Raw genomic sequence first — 22,688 nt, 5'->3', positions numbered from 1 at the left:
TAAAACAGTGTAGAGTTAAAAATTTTGTATCTGTTGAACAAAGTTGCCCTAAACATGTCATCTTCTAAGTAAAAAATGAACGTTTTAATGTTTGAATGCAAAACTGTGTGGTGCTTCCGCAAATAAGCAACACTTAAAAACAAGACCCTTCTTTACTCATCAATTTGTTGTCCAGTCTGTCATGTACAACGGCAAGAAGAACGAACTTTCTTAACTTACATTTGTCCTGCAAATCACAAAATATTGTTTAGGTTGAATCCAAGATGAACTCAATCACACCCCTTTCCATTTTTTAATGTCGAAGGTACAGCTCTGTGTACAAAATCAATTCAAAGCCGTTTGTTCCTTGCAAATATGAGATGCTCGTGTGTAATGAAAGTCGTTAATTTATATAAAGACATTTTGCTTAAATTGTGGATCTTAAACTGCCATCTAGTCTAATAGTTTTCGCCAGTCGTCTTTTTCTTGGAATCTATCTGCAGCTGGTATAATGTCGTATTTTCGTGGATCAAGAACATACTAAATGCACTGATACCATTTTCTGCAATGTTTCCCGTGTCTATAGTTTCAGACTGCGCAATGCTGGAAAAAAGCTTTCCGGAATGTTGTTAATCATTCGAAAATATTACGGATTGTTACGAATAAAGCCTAATAGGCATTCTGTGGTATTGACTTTATAAGAACTTTATTATGAATTAAAACAGACTTGTCGAGCTAAATATCCGATTCTTTCCTTCTTTGAGCTTGTGAATAATAAGGTTTATTTATGATGCCTGTTTATCTACGATGCCCGTTTAGTAGCTTACGCGTACCGACCTAACGTGTGACCATTTCTGTTCGTTGTGTGTTTCCAGTGAGGTTGCTACAACATCTTTGCAAAACATGCCACAGGCTTGTAAAATTGATCTATTTCCGTGATGTTAACTTTTCAAACTCATACTGCCAATGCATTCAATTGCGTAATTTCTTTCCTGGAGTTACGACGAAGTTTAACGATATCTTTGTGAAAGCAACCGCTAAAAAATGCCATGAGACTGTATTAGGGGCATTTTGCTCTCCACAAAAGGAGCATCGTCTTGAAACGAGCACCCTAAATAACTCTGTTTTAACTATTTTTGATTGAACTGTGACTTTAATGATTTACAGAAAATATATTCACGCTGTTGCTTGGTTCCCATGCAATACGTTGCCGTTAACAATAGAAGAATGCAGGCATCATAATGTTGATCTAATAAATAGAGTATGTATTTTCTGTAATTTGGGAGAAAAAGATGAATGTCATTTTCTATTAATCTGTCCTTTATATAAAGAGTTAAGATAAGAGTATCTCCCATCTTCCTTATTAGAGGCAACTTTTGTAAAGTTTTGAAGTCTTTTACACCCTGCACAATCTGATATGTTAATTATGTGAATTTGTTTATCATGCATTTATCAAAAGAAAAATCATTTGTACACAAATATGCGTTAACAACCATGTATGAGTTTAATTATTTTCTATTAAGAATTGTCTTGTATATGGACCGGAGGCCTTGTATATAATGCCATAAATAGCCAGTCATAGGCTGATATTGGGTCACCCTAAAGCAAAGGGGGAAGGGGATACGAAGGGGTTATGATCCTTAAACGAAGGGAAGGGAATACAGAGAGATTATGATATTCACATTCTAGGTAGATAAAACTTGGATTACACCATGCAAAAATAAAATATTGTCCTGACTTTGATAAAAATATGAAAAAATGAAATATTATCCTCACGCTTAAGGGACTTATGTTAGTGGACAAGGTGGGGGCTTTATGTACAATCCAATATATACAAGCACTAGCACCATATTTATGGGGGGCCTATTACTATCACTGATGCCGTGAAGGGGAACATGTTATTCACAGTAATAGAAGAAAACACTTTGATAACGATATGCAAAAATGAAATATTGTCCTTACGCTAAAGGGACTTATGTTATTGGGAGAAGTGGAGAGAGGGCTTTATGTACACGAACAATATATGCAAGCACTCGTGCGATGCTGAGGCAGGGCCTATAATTATCACTGATGACATGAAAGGGGACAGATTGTTAAATTTGCAAAAATCAAATATTATTCTAACTCCTAATGGACTTATATTTTTGGAAGAAGAGAGGGTGTAGCGGAGTCCAGTTACTTTTGTATCCGCTAAGTGCCAACCACTCAAAGAAATAACCACCCTCAGTTGCGTTAGTTAAGAATAGGTTTATTCTAGAAGCGATGAAAACTGGGTAAACAAAGAGATTAAAATACAATGTTATTCATTGTCTACATCGGAGAGTCGAGGGTAAATCAAGTTCAAACTAAAAGGAATAAGAGAAATGAATTCTACTAAAAATATATAAGTACTGCATGCAAAAGGGTCCTCTAAATAATTGGAATGGAAAGTCATTAAAGGAAATCAACTTACATCGTTGCGCCTACAGTCCTACTTTTGGCTGGAGTGTAAGTGAGATCCACGTTGCATGTCTACTTGCTTTAAGACAGTGGAAGAAAAACGTGTCTGCTTAAGTGTAATTTAATCTTTAATCTTTTAATTGTTTTACCAAGAAGTTTCTTGACCTTTGTGTCAGAGGGGCTTAAGAAAGATAGAGGGCGATATTCTGAAATCTAGTAAGGGTAATGAAGGGTCAATTCAACACACTCCCCGTCTAAAAATGCGCGGTAAGCTGAATTTTTACTAATCATAAATAGAATAAATGCCTACTAATATTTTGGGTCTAAATTCTAAAACTAAGAATATATACGAAAGTGTTCATACTAAGGAGTCCGTATATAGTGTTCATTGAATTCAATCAAAGAGTTCAATTTGTACTTTAAATCAAAACTAATTCGCTAATAGGTCTTAGGTAGGTTCGATGTTCACCATCTTTGTAGATAATGATGTCTACTATTCATACTTTGTTGTCATCGCTGGGGTAGACCTTCGCTATGCGAGCGAGGTGCAAGCTGTTTCTTGTATATTCTTTCTCTCTCAAAGAACCACGTCTCCTTCTTTGACGTTGATTGTAGATTTGTTCCATTTTGGTCGTGGCTGATGGTTTTGTAGATATTCTTTTCTCCATCATATCCAGAATTTATCAGCTAGATACTGTACGCGTCGCCAACGTTTTCTACTGTAGATGTCTTGTTGGACGAATGAGCCTGGTGGTGGTGTCGGTGATTGAGTCTTTATGGTGAGTAGCATGTTTGGGGTGAGAGCTTGGGGATCGTTTGCATCTGATGATACTGTCGTTATAGGTCTGGAATTGACGATTGCGCTGGCTTCCGCCATGAGAGTTGTCAGCAAGTAATGTGTGTATTGTTTCTTGCCTAGTTGATAGTGCATGGAGTCAAGAACGCGTCTGATGGTACCAATTTGTCATTCCATATACCGCCGAAGTGGGATGCATGAGATGGGTTGAAAATCCACTCACTGTCTCTTGTTGTAAGGAATTTCTTGATGCGGTCTTGATCCAGCTCTTTGGCTACTGCCTGAACTTCGTTCTTTGCGCCGATGAAGTTGGTGCCCTGGCCATATCTGAGTTTCTTGATGTTGCGGCGTATAGCTATGAAGCGATGCAGGGCGTTGATGAAGGCTGAAGTGTCCATGGAGTCTATTACTTCTATGTGTACTGCTATTGTGTAGAGACAGACAAAGATAACTGCCCATCTCTTTGCTTCAGATGTACTGGCTCTGGTTTTGCGGAAAGCTATAGCCCAGGGGCCTAATACATCCATTCCGAAATTAGTGAATGGTGGAGTTTTCTCTTCTCTGTCCGACGGTAGGTCGGCCATGAAATGAGTGAGTGGTTTTGCTCTCAATCTTCTACATATCGTACATTTGTAAAGTATACTTCTTACCATGTCATGTACACCCATAATCCAATAGCAATTAGCTCTGACGTTCGACAGCGTGAGTTGTCTGCCTTGATGTTGTACGTGTCGATGTACATGATCGATGATAAGTCGTGAACTGTGGTTGTCCTGTGGGAGAATGATTGGGTGTCGGCTGCAGAGGTCGAGGTCAGATTGGCGAAGTCTTCCTCCAATGCCGATGAGTCCTTTTTCATCGATGAATGGGTTAATCCTGCTGATGGGGTTCTGTTTCTGCAGTTTTTTGTTGTCAGTGCCTGCTGACTTTGCTATAGATAGTATCTCGTATTCTTTATGAAACACACTTTTCTGTACTGAGCGTAGGATGCTGGTTTCTGCTTATGCCATCATCTCAATTCTCAATTCTTCTGGAGACTTCTCTTTCTCTTTTTGTGTGTCTTTTCTGGTGATTTTCTTTGTCTGATTTTGCCTATTAAGTTGGCAATACTTGTTTTCAAGGATCTCCATGATGAGAATCGTTGAAATCAGTGAGCACCTAAGTCATCTTGTTCTACTTCCTTCATTGATGTGTTGAGGACAGCAAGTTGTTTGCGAACCTCTGGGTCTTCGTCACTTACTGTGTAGTCATGTTCTGTTTCTTTATGGTTGTCTTGCTCGTCTCGCTGCCACAGGAATGTTGGTCCTGATAGCCAGATAGTTGAGTTGAGTTTTGGGGCTGGTATATTGCGTGATGTCAGGTGGATTTTCGTGTGTCGCCACTGGTTTGGTGATGAGATGTTGTGTATCTTTTCTACTCTGTTCGCTACGTATATGTGGAAACGTTTCGAGCTGTTGTTAATATATCCAAGGACGATCTCGCTGTCCATGTGATATATGACGTTGTTGATGTTCAGGCTGTTTTCTGATGTGATCTTCTGTGCGAGTTCTGTCGCTAGGACGGCTGCACACAATTCTAGGCAAGGTATGGAGACTGCATAAGTCGGGTTTACCTTTGCTTTGCCAAGTATGAATGATACGTTGTCGCTATCTTCATGGTTAGTCAACCGCAAATACGCTACAGCACCTATGGCTTCATTGCTGGCATCAGAGAAATGTGACACTCAGTTTTCATTATGGGTGCGAAGGCGGGTGGAGTGTAGCATTGCTGTAGCTGCATCTTTGTGATGTAGTCGAGATTGTTGTACCAGCACGTCCATCTGGCAAGTATTTCTCTGGTAATGTTTCATCCATCCAAGGTTTGATGAGTTGCATCCTTTAGTTTCTGTCATGAGGTCTCGTAGTATTAGTTTTCCTTCTATGGAAACTGGTGCGAGTATACCGAGTGGATCGTATATTGAGTTGACGATTGGTAGTACTCCCCGCCCTGAGAATGGCTTCTCTTTCAAGTCTACTTCGAATGTGAATGCATCTGCCTCTAGAGACCACTTGACCCCTAACTATCTCTGTGTCAGTAATGTGTCTTGGTTGAAATCCAAACTCTGTAGATCTTTGGCTCTTACTTCGTTTTGGAGTGCGGTCATGACTTCTTCATAAGTAGGAACAATCTTGTGGAAGTTGACATTTCTGGTCGCCATTAAGTCTCTCGTTCTATTGATGAGACTTATTGCTTTCTTTGAATCTGGTGCCGAGGTTAGTCCGTCATCAATGTAAAAGTTATTGTCTCCGAACTCTTTCACGTCTTCTCCGTATGTAGATACGCCGTCTTCAGCGATCTTTCTCAGTCTGAAGGTAGCAATGGCTGGTGAGGAGACATTGCCAAACAGGTGCACATTCATTCTTTACTGAATTACTGGTTTTGTGGGGTCATTGTCTTTGAACCAAAAGAAGAGCAGATAGTCTCTGTGTTCTTTGTTGACGTGGAAGCTGTGAAACACTTGTTCTACGTCGCCCATTACTGCGATCTGCTCGCGTCGGAATCGTAGCAGGATACCGAGGAGGCTGTTCATTTGGTCAGGTCCCTGAAGCAATGCATCGTTCAGGGAGACTCTGTTGTACTTTGCACTGGAGTCGAATACTACTGTGATCGGCTGTTTCTATGGATGGTACACACTGAAGTGCGGTAGGTACCATGCATTTTCAGCATCTATTTCGTCTTCTGGAACGGGACTTGCATGGTTGCGTTCCATAATTTTCTTCATAAACTGAAAGTATTCTTCCATCATTTGTGGTTTACGCTTAAACTGATTCTGTAGATTGTAGAATCGGTCCAGAGCTGATCATCGGTTGTTCGGTAATTTCTTCGGATCTTACCTAAAGGGGAGAGGAAGTTCTAGATTACCTTCCTCATTTACGTGGACTTCTCATTGCATGATGTCCAGGAATTGCTTGTCTTCAATGGAGGGTGCCTTTTGTTCGTCCTAAGGTGTCCGCTTGAAAACGGTGGTGCCAAAGTTGACGGGTTTTGGGCTTATTATGTCTTTGATGTGGATGTGATGATTACATTCTAGGGTTGATTCATCGTAGCTGTTGAGGGTTGCAGTAGTATAGTGTACTGAAGTGCGAATTACACCTCTTGCTGTCTCTAGGCACAGTTCACCTGAAATTGTCCACCATAGGTCGTTGCGTCGAGCCAAAGGCGAGTTTACAGGTCCGTTCCTTGTTTCTCTGACTTTCAGTGGTTCTTGGCAGTTTCTGCCGATGAGGAGGTGAATTCCAACGTTCTTTTTCGGTTCCGGAATGTAATCGCTGATGGGCTTCAGATGTTTGAAGGCCTTGCAAAGGTCTGGTGTGGGTATTTCGTTCTTGTCACTCGGTATGTTTTTCATTTTCTAGTAGGACGGAAAGAGAGAATTTTTCTTTCCATAGATTGATTCTATGATGATGTTATTGCTACGTCATCCCTTTCTGAGTTCTCCTTTGCCACTGCATGTTGACAGTTCATATTCAATGTCTGGGACATGTATCTTCAGTGCGTCAAAAAGGTGGCTGTCACCCATACAGGCATTGGACTGGTCGTCTAGCACTATGTAAGTTTCTATGTAGTCTGCTCGTCGGTCTTGTGTGTACACCTTTGCGAGGACTATCTTCCCACACGAACGTTCTGCTGGGCATTTCGTGAGTCTGGTGCATTTTGTTGTAGCTTCTTGGGTTTCCTTTTCTTTATCTTCTGGTTTGGCTTTGTATGCTTTCTGCTTAGATCTGTCACCGGTGTAATGTGGGGACAGGTGATGTGTTTCTTGCTCTTGCATATAGCACATTCGATGGTCGATGTGCAGTCTTTGGCAATATGTTTCTCAGTGCATTTAAAGCACAAGCCTTTCTTCTTACACAGTTCAATTCTGTCAGCAAATGGTTGCTTTGCAAAGGCTTTGCAATCTTTCAGGTCATGTCCTGTAGCTTCGTGGAAGAGACATTGTTTTCTTCATTTGATGATTTCGCTGCGTGTACACGCGCTCTAGTCTTTGTTTGTTGACTGGATCTTGACTTACTTGTTCCAGGGTGTGTGTCATCCGATCTTGGAATACCAGGATCGCATGCTTCTTTCGCTGTGTCTTACAAGAATTCTGTGAAGAACTTGAATGGAGAAAATGTTTTATGGCGTCGTTTGTATGATGCCACGTTATCTCTCCACTTGTTGAGGACGAATCTTGGTAACTTCTCCATAACGGGCTTGAGTCCCTGTGGTGTATTAAGGGATGAAAGGTCAGGAGGTTTTCTCATGTGTGCCTCTGTGTTGGAACATAAGTCTGATAGTTCGAGTAGCTTTTTGCATTTCACTGGTTTAACTTTCGGGAAGGACTTCAGTCTTTCCAGGATTACTGCGGTGATGACTGCAGGGTTGCCGAATCTGTCTTCTAGTTCCATCAAAGCCTCTCTATATGACTCGTCTGGGTCGTCTACGTACCGTTGTAGATGGTCTTCGACGATTTTCTGTGGATCTCCCTGCGTGTATTTATGCAGGAAATCCAGTTTCTCAGATGTCTGTATGCAGGCCGTTGTTACAGTGGCCTCGAATCATCTTTTCCATGACATGTACATGGTTGGGTCGCCTCCAAATGTTATTGGTTGTTGTAGTGGTAAACGTTGACGGGCCATCATTTGGGCGGGCCATCATTTGGGTTATCTCCGTCAGAGGTTGCATGTTGTGTTCTGGCTTGTTTCGGATGTCTGTTGATTTGCAGTAGGTTTGACTGTCTCACCTGATTCTGTTGGTGTTTCCTGTTTTGTGTGTATCAGTAGAGGGCTAGGGGATGATTCTAAGCCTTTGTTTTGTGCTTTCGGTTCGAACTCGGTAAAGTTCAGTGCAGGTAATGGATCTCACTCCATTTCTTCTTTCATTGCAATGTAACGTGATACATTGTCGTTTGATGACTGGTCTCATGTAGTAAGTGTCTGTACTGGTAAGGAACTTTCTTCCGCTACTTGCTGGAGGGTTTCTGCATCTTATCCTTTCATTTCAGCTTCGATAACTTTGATTTTCGCTTGATGGTAAGCTATTGTCTTCATATACTCTGCCTCTCTTGCTGCAGAGCGTGCCTTGCCTTGTGCCTTTAATGCGTTTGCCCTGGATGATGTTGATGATCTGGTTCTGTTTGAACTACGCAAGCTGCCTGTGTAGATCCTCGATCGGATGATGATTTGAGGTTGAGGGCGCTATCATCGGCTCTCCTTGTCTTTGCATCGTTAATACTCTGCCTCTCTTGCTGCAGAGCGTGCCTTGCCTTGTGCCTTTAATGCGTTTGCCCTGGATGATGTTGATGATCTGGTTCTGTTTGAACTACGCAAGCTGCCTGTGTAGATCCTCGATCGGATGGTGATTTGAGGTTGAGGGCGCTATCATCGGCTCTCCTTGTCTTTGCATCGTTAATGTATTCGTTTGCTTGTTCAATGTTCCTATTGAAGCTTACACCCCTTAATTCTGCTTGTTCCTTACCTTCTGGGGTGTTGTCTTGTTGAAAAAGTATCTGAAGTTTGTTCCAAGTTTGTTCATATTCCTTAGAAAGTGTCTCTGCTTTATCAGTTTTGCTTTCTGTGGGGTCCTGCATTGCCCTAAGATCGATGAGAACTGCCCTTGTTTGGTTCCAAATGCTTAACAGGGCCTTTTCAGTGTTCAAGGTAGCATAGAGCAGTCCTCTTTCGTTTTCTCTACTGTCCTTTAGAGGGCGCCCTTCAGTTCGGGCAGCAGATCCATCTTCAGCAATGGCCGTCCAACTTGGAACGCCCTTCCGTTGTTTGTTCTGTGGTATTTTCTGCCTTAGAAATATCTTCTTGATTTTAATTTTGAGATTCTGTGTGGGCTGGTTGTTCAGCTCCTTTGACATGATTTTCATCCATTATGGTTTCTTTCAGTCAGTTGTAGTTTTCTGCTTATATATATATATATATATATATATATATATATATATTATATATATATATATATATATATATATATATATATATATATATATATATATATATATATATATATAATATATATATATATATATATATATATATATATCCACATATACACAGTGGGCTTACCTTGCATAGCCTATACGCCAGTGTGCGCTGTGCACTTGAGCCAGTGTCTTGTCCAATGGTACGTTGGCTTTTACTTGCGACGATTTTTCACTGTGGCGGAGTCCGGATACTTTTGTATCCGCTAAGTGCCAACCACGTCAAGAAATTACCACCCTCAGTTGCTTTAGTTTAGAGTAGATTTATTCAAGAAGCGGCGAAAACTGGGTAAACAAAGAGATTAAAATACAAGGTCATTCATTGTCTACATCGGAGAGTCGAGGTAAATAAAGTTCAAAGTAAACGGAATAAGAGAACTAATTTCTACTAAAAATATCTAAGGTAGTGAGATCCACGTGGCATGTCTACTTGCTTTAAGACAGTGGAAGAAAAACGTGTCTGCGTGTCTGCGTAGGTATAATTTAATCTTTAACCTTTTAATTGTTTTTACCAAAAAGTTTCTTGACCTTTGTGTCAGAGGGCCTTAAAAAAGAAGAAAGGGCAATATTCTGAAATCTAGTAAGGGTCATGAAGGGTCAGTTCAACACAGAGGGGGTTTACGTACAATGAACTTGAAGGAACTTATATTATAGGACGAAGAGGGAGGACTTCGTGTATATTGTATACAGGCACCACCACCATACTAAAGACAGGGCCTATAAATTCACTGATGTCATGAAGGGGGCATAATACTCTCAGTGTCAGAAGAAAACACTTTGATAATAATATGCAAAAAAGAAATATTGTCCTCAGGCTTAAGGGACTGATGTTAAAGGACGAAGGGAGGGCTTTGTGTATAATGTATAATATACAGGCACCACCACCATACTAAAGACGGGGCCTATAACTTTCACTAATGCCACGAAGGGGGACATGATATTCTCAGTGTCAGTAGAGAACACTTTGATAAAAAGATGCAAATATGAAATTTGTACTCAGGCTTAAGGGACTTATGTTATAGGACGAAGGGGAGGGCTTTGTGTGTAATGTATAAAATACAGCCGCCACCACCACCATACTAGAGATACGGCCTATAACTTTCACTGATGCCAAGAAGGGGAACATGATATTCAAAGTGTCAGCAGAGATCACTTTGATGATAATATGCCAAAAAGGATATATTGTCCTTAGGCTTAAGGGACTGATGTTATAGGTTGAAGGGAGAGGGCTTTGTGTAAAATGTATAATATACTAAAGATAGGGCCTATAACTTTTACTGATGCCACGAGCAGCACACTTTGATAAAAAGATGCAAAAATGAATAATGGTCAGGCGTTAGGGACTGATGTTAAAGGCACCACAACCATACTTAAACGGGGCCTATATTTTTTACTCGTGCCACGAAGAGGGACATGATATTCTCAGTGTTAGTAGGAAGTACTTTGATAACAATATGCAAAAACAAAGTATTGTACTCAGGCTTAAAGAACTCATTTTATAGGACGAAGGGGGAGGGCTTTGTGTATAATTCATAATGTACAAGAACTAGTATAATTCTCAAGGCGGAGCCTGTAACTACCACTTATGCCATGGACGGGGGACATTATATTCAAATTGTCAATAAAGTATACCTTGATTACAAGATTTTAAAATGAAATATTGTCCTCAGGCTTTAAGGAACTTATGTTATAGGACAATATACAGGTACAATATACAGGCACCACAATACTAAAGACGGGGCTTATAACTTTAACTTATGCAACGAAGGGGAACACGATATTATCAGTGTCAGCAGAGAACATTTTGATAACAAAATGCAAAAGAGAATTATTGTCCTCATGCTGAAGAGACTTATCTTATAGGACGAATGGGGAGGGCTTTGTGTGCAATGTATAATATACGGGCACCAACACAATAGTAAAGGTGGGGTCTATAACTTTCACTGATGCCAATAAGGGGGACATGATATTCACAGTGTCAGTAGCGAACAGTTTGATAGAAACATGGAAACTTAAATTATTGTCCCCAAGGATAAGAGACTTATGTAAGAGGATGGAATCGAGGGCTTTGTGTATAATGTATATTATACAGGCACCATAACTATACTGAAGACAAGGCCAATAACTTTAACATATGTAACGAAGGGTAACATGATATTGTCAGTGTCAGTTGAGAACATATTGATTACAACATTCAAAAATGAATTATTTTCCCCAGGCTTAAGGGAGTTATGTTATAGGACAAGGGGAGGGCTTAGTGTATAATGTATATTATATTATATCATGCTACCATGCGCTACTCTGATTAGACGAGAGCGATGCTAAAATATTGTTTTAGCACTGATAGCGGTGGTAATACGGGCCCCTAAACCAGCATTTTTGAAAATTGCCCGGTCGGTGAATTTGAACGATGTGGCTCTGAAATTAATCCGAACAGTCCGCTTTGTTTCAAAGACCGAGTTCGAATTTCGATAGAGATAAAATATGGTTCTGTAACTCACCTCTTGGAGAAATTAGTATTAAGTACAAATAATTTTAAATGTAAATCTTTGTATGCGCATACACAAAATTTTATTAAGCCCCTTCATTTAGGTCACTGTACACAATCCTATACACGAAAACAAAGAGAAGGTGACAACCTTTTTCCAAGAACATATATCACAGAACCGCAAAAACTATACTTCGGCATTCCGTATTTTTTACACAGTGATCTCTAATAACACTGCATATACCATCTTATCCCTCAGATTATAACTGCAAGTCATTTGCCACCTACAGTCTTGCTTGTATATACTGCATTGTGCATTAGCCCTCGCCATGTGTTTGATAAAATAAATCTATGAAGTGTGAGAACAATAATTCATTCCTGCCTATTGTTATCAACGTAAATCTCTAACATTACTTTGAATATCATGTTCTTCAGGGCATCGATAGAAGTTTATTGCTCTCCTTCTTCTGGCGCTTGTATATCGTGCATTGTCCCTTACGTCAGAGTACAATATTTCGTTTTCGAATCTTGTTATCAAATTGTTCTCTACTAATACATTAAAGATCATTTCCCCTTCATGCCATCAGTAATGGTTAAAGGCCCCACGATCTGTATGGTGCTAAAACTTTTATATTTGTATTGTATGTAGCCCGATCCCTTCCGTCCTATAACATAAGTCCGTTAAGCATGAGGACAATGTTTCTCTATAGCATGTTTCTATCAACCTCAAGTAAGTTAATGCATGGGTGTTTGTACCCATCAAGCCCAAAAGTAAGAAAATGATCAATTATCTTTAAAAACCACCAGATTTGATTGATATTTGGTCTAATTATTGGAATTATTAAATTCTTTAAAAAAAATGTCTGCCTAAATCTTGACGAGTTGAGTCACGTGACCAAATCTGATATTTTCCCGCCAAAATTTACGTCTTTATTAATTTTAATATTCCAACCGTAAGCCGTTAAATTTTCTTGATTTCTTTCCACTTTTGGAAACAACATCTATCGTATTCTTTCAAAATACATGGCACTCATGAAACTCAATCTATATTTCTTTCTGATATTCAAAATATTCATGTAAAACGTCAAAAATATTGTATTTGTTGTTTTTTGTGAAGAAATGTTATTCAAAATTCAATAATTTTGCATCTGCCACTAGTTCTAACACAAGTTCCCATCCCATTTTACATTAATTAGTCATAATATTTTAAATATTTTGATGTTTAGCGGTTGGAATATTCAGTTATTGCAATATACAATTTTGGCGGGAAAATTACAGATTATGGTCACGTGACCTGACTTACGTAATATATTATGATGAATTTCAACTTAATCAAATGCGAAACATATTTTTGGCAATTTTCACAATTTCTGACCAGGTCTGATTAAAAAGTATGTTCAAACTGATTTTACATGTATGTAAGCCTATGCCCATGCATTAACATACCTGAGACCTTTTCTCTACTGACACTGCCAATATTATGTCCCCCTTCGTGGCATAATTTATAGTTATAGGCCCCACCTCAGTATGATGGTGGTGCCTCTATATTATACATTATATACCAAGCCCTCCCCTTCGTCCTATAACATAAATCCCTTATATGCGTGAGGACAGTAATTCAATTTTGCATGTTTTTATCAAAATGTTCATTACTGGCACTGTGAATATCATACCCCTCTTCGTGGCATAATTTAAAGTTATCGGTCCCATCTTAAGCATTGTGGTCGTGCCTGTATATTTAGAGGTTATTACCCAATATCGCCTGTTCCTGTGTCGTATCAGCATGAGTGTCATTTGTGCTGCGTCAGACACGAGACGAAGTCGAGTGTCTGACGCAGCACAAATGACACCTGTGTCGTATCAGCATGAGTGTCATTTGTGCTGCGTCAGACACGAGACGAAGTCGAGTGTCTGACGCAGCACAAATGACACGAATGCTGATACGACACAAGGAACAGGCGATATTGGGTAATAACCGATTTATCATATACCCATGCCCATAATTTTAGGGAATTTTTACTAATAGAACGAAAAATCTTTAATTTTGAGGCTTTACTTTATTACGCCTTGCGCATAAATATCAGAATGTTTATGTGAACAGGCTTCATTCATAAAGTATACGACGAAGATGTCAACATCACGCGCGACATCGCTGCAAGTCGTCCATATCTCAAAGAAACCCAAGAAGAAAGACACCGGGATACAAAAATCGTCATACAGAAGGAACATTTTAAGGTGCAATATGCTATTACAACTGTAACCGATCAAAAAACTGCTCAGCTTTAAATCTATCGTGATTTCGATCGTCGTACGGCACGGAGCTCGCGCGGAGAGGGGACGCCATTTTGTTAGTTTACCTTTAGAGTTGCCATGTCAACAGTCGTTGCGCGCGCGACATCGCTGTCACGCCACGCGCTCACTACCTGTTCGGTGGAGACCGTGCACAGTGCCGGCGGCGTGCGAACCGGCAGAATGTTTGCTAGAACTTGACCAAAAAAATACCATTGGAAGACATTTCAAGACTCAACGTGAAATTTCTGTATTTTGCAACCAGAAATACCCGTGTTCCTCGAAGCCCTTCAAGTTTTTACGTCGGCGACATCGCTTCGCAGGCGGGGGGCAGCCATTTTGTTGTTTACGTTGTTTACCAACAAACTGCTAATGTAGTTCGGGAAAACTCTAAAACTGATGACGTTCATTGTGCATATCTCGACGTTTACCGTGAAATATCACGGCTGATATTTTACGTTGAACGTCACTAGGATGTAGCAATATGGGCATGGGTATATGATAATACACATTATACACTAAGCCCTCCCCTTCGTCCGATAGATAAGTCCCTTAAGCGTGAGCACAATATTGCACTTTTGAATCTTGTTATCATATGTTCTCTACTGACACTGAGAATATCATTTTCCCGTTCGTGGCATCAGTGAAACGTATAGGCTCTGTCTTCAGCATGGTGGTGGTGCTCTAAATTATACATTATACACTAAGCCCTGCCTTCGTCCTATAACATAAATCCCTTAAGCGTGAGGACAATAATTTAAATTTGCATGTTTCTATCAAACGGTTCGCTTCTGGCACTGTAAATATCATGTCCCACTTTGTGACATAATTTCAAGTTATATATCCCATCTTCACCATTGTGGTGGTGTCTGTACATTACACATTACAATAACCCTTCCCTTTCGTCCCATAAGAAATATCCCTTAAGCGTGAGCACGAGATTTTATTTTTGAATCTTGTTATCAAAGACTGCTCTACTGAGACTGTGAATGTCATGTCCCCCACCCCTTCGTGGCATCAGGGACTGTAATGGGCCCGATCAGTATGATGCTAGTACTTGTACGTATTGCACTATACACAAAGCCCCCCCTTCTTCCAATAGGATAAGTACCTTAAGCGTAAGGACAATCTCTATTATTGCATATTTCTATCAAAGTGTTCGTTACTAAAACAGTGAATATCATATCCCCTTTATGTTATCAGTGTCAGTTATAGGCCCCATCAGGTTGGTGCTAGTGGCTGTATATACTGCATTGTGCATAAAGCCCCTGTCCTACTTTTTCTAACATAAGTCCCTTAAGCGTGAGGATAATATTCCATTTTTGCGCATTTTTATCAAGGTCAGGACAATATTTCATTTGCATAGTGTTATCAAATTTTTATCTAATGACAAAGAGAATATCATAACCCTTCGTATTCTCCCTTCCCCTTCGTTTAATTTTTCCCCTGGTATGTTAACTTTAACGACTTATATGGGCGTACGTAAACTGTCCTAGATAATTAACGCGATGACCCGTTTGGTTTAATAGTCCAGAAGACGAGTTTGGTTTTCCTTCCCACGAATTATCTCCTACATGAGCCCTTTATTTTTTCAATGAATAATAATGTCTGAAACAAACTTGTTCTCTTGGCGATGATCTCAAAGCAAAGTACCTGAAATATTACCAATAACTTTCCTGGTTATGAGTTTTGATCCTTCTCGAAGTTGCCTTATGTCTATTTATGAAAAAGAAATTACCATTGAGATTGCACAAAAGTCCGTTTCCAGGGGTAAGGGTTGGGTATGGGTTTCTTGGTCTCAGGACAAGGTTCTTCTTGCTATGGTTTGACTATATATTCTGTATATTGCCAATGAAGATTTATACCACCAACCATTTTTGCAGCTTTGGTGTCTTTGTCTTATGTTAGCACTGGTTTTGTAACGATTTCGTTTCCTCCTTCGCCGTGTCACGTATTTGTTCTTTGACATGTGTTGACAATCTTAAGCGAAGTTTTGTCATAGTGTTGCGTCTATTATCTGATGAGTTTGAGTGCCTAATTCGCAAAAGTAAGCAAGGGTAAATTACTAATCTGTGACGCCGTTACCAAATTATCACCGTATTAACTTTGACAAAGTCAACAATGAGCGCACCGGCAAGGCATAAGAGATGAAAGGGGAGGAACTCTCGAAGTCAGTGTCCACAGAAACCGATTTTATAATAATCACTTCCAATTTTTTCGAACATGTTGAAAAGGGGACAGTTCAATTTATGGGTTCGTCGGTTGCTTTGGGGGTACAGAACGCTGTTCAAAGCCGTGGAGTCAGTGTCCTGATGTGGTCCGTCAGACCGGAAGCTGGAACTAGAAACCTTGACCTTTAGATTGTCGAATTTAAAGTGTGAGTCCAGCCACATTTGAGGCTTTTTGCGTTTGATTTGAGGCGTATACTCTAGTTCTGGTTGAAAGTGGTATTAATAAAACAAACATTTACACACAAACTGAAGTTTATTTGAGCGGTTTTTAGACGGTTGTATTGTGTTATTTTGACGAAAACACGGGAAAAATTGCACGTTTTGACTTCAATCATGGCGACATTTTCCGGAAATTGCCGAGCTCACCCCGTTTTGGCGTAAGTAGCTGTGACGTCACTAATAGAACGTGCGATGGCGACTTAGTGCATTGACTATGGAGATAGTGATAATTTCATGAGTGAAAGCAGTGCAACTGAGAATGTCATCGTCACAGAAGATATGACAAAGCTGTTCAGAATTTACAGGCCTGCAAATTTTAACAGTCGGGACCTTAACCTAAACGAGAACAAGAGCGGAACTCTTGTTGACCGTCTATGAGGAGCCCACCGTGACCACAGTCAAACACACCATCACCAGTGCACTACCGTACACACAACCGCAAGCTACCAAAATATGAATAAAAGTCTGGAGTTGCCATCCCACCTCATTATTACTTCTCAACATAAATTGCCTCGTTCAAAATCTGTATACAAAAATTTGAATTACACCATGACGTTTGTAGATAAATGTAGTACTAGTAGAGATCAAGTTGAAAATTGTCCACCCACCGTTTAACACGCATCTTTCCGATCCACAGCTGGAAGTGGAACCGGCTGAGGGTCATGTTAGCATAAAAAACGAAGTAGTATTTTCGCCGCAAAATCTTCAGTTTGGTGTTATAAAACCTCACATGAAGTTTGGCACTTTTAAAACCATGTCCAGCCAAATTCTCGGAAGAGATAAATTTAAGTTGATATGATGTAAATATCGAGCACATTGGCCCGAGGCCGGGCGGCTCAGATGGCCATTTCTGTGAAGGAGCATGGAGGTAGTGCTACCACCATGGACGGAGTGATCAGCTACGCTTCCCCAGGTTTTTTTCTTGATTAAGTGTCAGCGATATAAAGCACAGTGTTCATTGTTTCATGACTGCGAAATTCTCAAAGAAGCTAAAATATTTTAGGGGAGACTCAGTCGGGCATAAGATGACGACAAGGCGACTGCTTCGTCAACTGCATGAAACTTCTTTGCTACACGTTGTGTTACTGGCTATGATTTATCCTCCAGAATTGGAGATTAAAGAAACTACAGAAACGGCCTCTTCTGCTTCATATCTGGACATTTTACTTGAATTTGACTCTAATGGTCACCTTTCTACTTGGCTATATGACAAGAGAGATGATTTCAACTTTAGTATAATCAATTTTCCACACCTCATCAGTAATATTCCACTCTCACCTGCTTATGGGGTATACATTCCCAGCTTATTCGATATGCAAGAGCATGCAGTTCATATGGTGATTTTGTAGAGAGACATGGCCATCTCTCTAACAAACTGTTAAATCAAGGTTACACCAGAGCAAGACTTGTCTCTACATTCAAACGCTTTTTGGGCAGGTATCGCAAGCTGGTAGATAAATACAATATCACTCTCTTCGACAAATGATCACTGATGGCATCGGTGACATGGGGCCTTAGTTAGTGACCACTACCTATCTGACTTACAGATTGATATATGGCGGGTGCCACATGTGGGGCAGGATGCGCTTACTATTTTCGAAACACCTGACATCACTTCTTGGTCTTTTGGCCAGACGTCCATATACCTTTCTTTCATTAATTTGACTTTGTTGTGTACTGTCTATTTACTGTCTGTTCTGTGCTGTTTTGTGTCTATGTTTACAACTATTGTCTTTCAAATTTTGACCTAGTGTTAGATATCTCCCCATGTTACTAATTATAGAGTCACACATACATAAGATGTAGTACTTGTATTTCTTTTATTTACAATCACTTTCGTAAAGCAGCTGAATCATCGTTCAGCACTGGTGGATGTAAACACGGCCATACTTCTCCGGGTCCCGCATCCCCTGGACATGTTTTGGGCAACCTGTCGCAGTCTTGCTGCTATTCTCGCTCTCGTCCACAGTTGATGTCAATGATGATACACGCGAACGCTTTCTGGTGACAATGGTCGTACCGGTACGGCATTGCGATCACATAATCGATGTAGTAGCTCCAGGAATTAACTTCTATCTTACCCGTTACCGTTCATCTGGCTTCCGAATCGTGTGTATTCGCGAAGTCACGACACAAGGCCAAGGCACCGCATGCGAGGCACTCGAAAATGTGCACCAAAGAAAACGCTTGTCTGAATGCCTCTTTTCCGACCCTTTCTTGTAATTTTGCAAATACGGCATCCTAAAATGCATGTTAATTGGCAATGGCTGCGGTTCCTTTCGCCACCAAAAGGGTAACTTCTCGCCATGTTGAAGCCACTAGCAAAGCATGGTGAACATGTTCACTCGTATGTTCAATTAGTTACGTCATTTCCGGTTGCAATGCCCGCGAATTCCGAAACGACCCGAATGGCAGCCAACTTCAAAATCGCACAACATATTGTATTTTTACAATATTTAACCGCATCGTTTCCTTGGAATGATGCATTTATTTGATAAAGTAGGGATGGCAAAATCATATAGCATGGCTCATTTTAAGCAAAATTAACTTCGAATTTATGCGGGACATACACTTTAAGCTCACATGATCGACACGGGTAAACAAAATACCCAAGATGCTTTGGGAGGTGCGATTCGAGGGTCAAGCTCATCCTGTACACCAGTACGCGCGCACCCGGAGTATGTCATGTGGTTGCAAGCCTGTCACACGAGTACCAGTAGGACGTACGCCCTCTATGGTCACCTCTCTCGTCCGAACAACTATGCAGAGTTGCATTGAACTTACAAGTATTACTGGTGAGACGTCGCGTGTTTTGCCTGAAAAAATGTCAATAATTTTCTGTTTTGGTAGAGCAATGGGGTGTGAATTTATTAGGATCTTTTTTTATCTCTGATGGTGAAATAAGACAGGAACAACAGTGAAACAGGATCATGTTTTACTTTCTAAGATTTTATTCATTTCAACAATTCAAGATTACAACAAGTAACAACACAATTTTACATGATCAAACTTTCTAAGGTTAACAAAGGATGGAGAGTGAATAAAATTAACGTTTTCCTGTGGTAAAAATCATACTTAGGGAGTCGTCATTATTTACGCCCTTTGGGGAAGTCTGGGGAATTTCATGGTATTCTGAAATTTCGAGTAAACCCCCTGCCAACCCCAATGCATTTGGTAACCCAGTCTCTAACACAGAAAGTTTGACTGATCCCTCCCTCCCCCTTACTTAGACCAGTTAAATACCAAGATATGTATTTGCAAAATTTACAAAACTACAGCAATAGTACAGACCTTTCATATCCTGCTAGAATATCATCGGTTACCTCATGACAGTTGAAAAAGATGAAACCGGCAAAAGGAAATACAAAGTCACAATAAAATGTAGATACAAGAGCTCATGCTGTAACCACTATCCAACCATATAGTATTGTTTACCATACAGTATTGTCTACTTGGGATGGGTATCATGACAAGGTTTTCACTAAGATATCTGACAGGGCAGAAATTGAAATTACAGGAGAACAGTCAGGAGGCTGGGGGGGGGGGGGCAGTGTCAGAGGAGTTGTACCCTCTCGTGTTGAAAATTTGAGAGATTGATGTGTGCAATAATGCAGTCTGGTGCAATATGAGAGATGTTATCAATTTGTCTAAAACTGTTAGAACACCCCACAGGGAAAAAGTTTGAGAGGCGTGTCCCCTGTGCCATGTCGGAAATTTTGAGAAATTAATGAGTTCAATGATGCAGTCTGGTGCAATATTAGGTGTTTTCTATTTGTTTTTACTAAGTAAAATCGTTAGAACACCCCAGGGGGAGACGAAGTGACAGGGGGTCGCATTAAGAATTTTGAGAAATTGATGAAATGGTGCAATCTGAGAGGTATTTCAATTCATTTTGTACCAAAAATTGAGAACCCCTTCTTTCTCTCCAATTTTTATCAACCCCCTTGTAGCTTTCAATTTTTTGAGTGACTACCCTCACATTCCTCTGACCCCCCAGGCCCTTATGTTAAATTACTCTAAAAGACCCATAAAATATTCTGGATGGCCTTAGAACTAAATTTGTGAACAACATGTACAGTAAAAGTGGACAATTTTGATGCAGTCTTGCTGATGCATCTTTATGGGGCTTTAACTCACAATATCTACAATACTAATTCGCCTAACTTAGCAGTCATTTAAAACCCCTACAAGTAGGCGTTTCAACTAGCAGCGGCCTGGTGGCTCATGTAGCTGTACTTTGATAATATTCAAGAGAATCCATAGGATAGCTAGGTGTGTGCCTCAATCAGGCAAAACAACAATTAGCAATTATAGCAACAATAATAAATAGCAATTTCTGCAAGTCATTTAAAAATATACCACCAAGGGTACAGTATTGCTCCTATCTGACAAACAAAAAGCAAAAAGAGGTATTCCTTTTTCCACTTATTCACTCAAAATGCTATTGTGTTTGCAAAGAGTTTGAACTTGCAATTTTCATAGGCAGAATTCCGTTTTAACAGCCACTTTTCAATTTTGTAGATCAACAGTAAAAATTTGATGGTCCTTGCTTGAAATGTTAAGATTTACTCAGAGTTAAGTTATACACAGATGAGCCAAGAATACATTGTGCAATATACACACCAAATAAACTGGTGAGAAGGAAACTTACAACAGCTCAATTAACTTTCAAATGTTGGAGGCCAGAGAAAAATTGAAAGATTTCAATAACTTCGTAGTTGTACGAGTAGTATGTGTAACATTAATTGTGAAAACTTCTTGGTTTCAGATAAAAATGTGCAACTATATTTTGACAATTACTGCAAGCAAAATATATTGTAAGTCAACATTGTCTACTGCAAGTTCAAAGTTGTAATCAAAAGCAGGCAACCACTGGTAATTGGTCGATGAAAACTGATAATTTCAAACCTTGGAAGGAGTAAATATATGCAGTGTACTGTTAACAAGTCATTGACAATGACATAGTCCCCACTTGTAAAGGAATATTAGTCTTGATGGGGCAGGGAAATGTGGTCATCAAGAAGTATCACTGGAGTGTATATGTTGAGATCTATGGGCACATAGGTCTATGTCGCTGTTCCATATTTGAAACGCATGATGCATGTCTAAGTTAAGGTTCTAAATCGGGAAAAAAGATCAGACCTCTAGCAGTATTGGCCAGCCAAGAAATACATATGCGCATTATAAATGAGGTACAAGATGTGACATCTTCAGGTCTAATATCACTTCTTGGTCTTCTGGCCAGAGGTCCATATATCTTTCTTTCATGAATTTGACTTTGTTTGTACCGTCTATTTACTGTCTGTTCTGTGCTGTTTTGTGTCCATGTTTACAACTATTGTCTTACAAATTTTGACCTAGTGTTATTGGATTATGGATTGGTATGATTGCGATTATCCTATCAGAATTGGAGGGTATAGAACTTGTGGTTACTGAAATATGCATATATATGTATAATCAAGGTCAAAGGTCATCGAGGTAACGTGAGATTCTGAAAAAAAAATTGTATTGCTAATTAATCCCTATATGCCAAAAATCAGACCTCTAGCTCTATTCGCTTGCCCAGAATTAGATATGTGCATAATTAATGAAGTAAAGCATGTGTTGTCATAAGGTCTCCCATCCTACTAAATATAAAGGACATAGCACTTGTGGTTACTTATTTATTGACATAAACGTATATTTTAGGTAAAAGGCCATCGAGGTCACATGACATTTGGTCAAAAATTTCTCTCCTATAGTATCCCTCTATACAAAAAATCAGAAATCCTGCAATATTGGCTTGCTCAGAATTAGATATGCACATAATTAATGAGGTACAGTGTGTGGTGTCATAAGGTCTTCCATCATACCAAATATGAAGGGTGTACCACTTGTGGTTACTGAGTTATGGACAAATATGTATATTTGAGGTCAAAGGTCACCAAGGTCACGTGACATTTTGTCAAAAAAATTGTATTGCTAAGTTATCCCTATATACCAAAAATCAGACCTCTAGCTCTATTGGCTCGCTCAAAATTAGATATGCGCATAATTAATGAGGTACAATATGTGGCATCATAAGCTGTCCCATCATACCATATATGAAGGGTGTACCACTTGTAGTTACTGAGTTATGGACAAATATGTATATTTGAGGTCAAAGGTCACCAAGGTCACATGACATTTTGTCAAAAAAAATTGTAGTGCTAAGTTATCCCTATATACCAAAAATCAGACCTCTAGCTCTATTGGCTCGCTCAA

At 39.7% G+C, this 22,688-nt stretch overlaps 2 protein-coding genes across 2 annotated transcripts; both read right to left on the bottom strand.

The window, feature by feature from the left end:
• Positions 1 to 3,333: 3,333 nt before the first annotated feature.
• On the bottom strand, positions 3,334 to 3,798 carry LOC139144341 (uncharacterized). Its single transcript, XM_070715042.1, has one exon. It carries the CDS (start codon positions 3,796 to 3,798, stop codon positions 3,334 to 3,336), a length of 465 nt encoding a protein of 154 aa, XP_070571143.1.
• Positions 3,799 to 5,615: 1,817 nt separating this feature from the next.
• On the bottom strand, positions 5,616 to 6,602 carry LOC139144340 (uncharacterized). Its single transcript, XM_070715041.1, has 2 exons — positions 6,423 to 6,602; positions 5,616 to 5,870 (listed from the first exon to the last, which is right to left on the bottom strand). Exons 1-2 carry the CDS (start codon positions 6,600 to 6,602, stop codon positions 5,616 to 5,618), a joined length of 435 nt encoding a protein of 144 aa, XP_070571142.1.
• Between the last annotated feature and the right edge of the window lie 16,086 nt (positions 6,603 to 22,688).

The sequence above is a fragment of the Ptychodera flava genome, chromosome 11 (assembly GCF_041260155.1).
Source record: "Ptychodera flava strain L36383 chromosome 11, AS_Pfla_20210202, whole genome shotgun sequence".
Lineage (NCBI taxonomy): Eukaryota > Metazoa > Hemichordata > Enteropneusta > Ptychoderidae > Ptychodera > Ptychodera flava.
The sequence above is the reverse complement of the archived record's forward strand: the minus strand, read 5'-3'. Positions and strand labels throughout refer to the sequence as shown.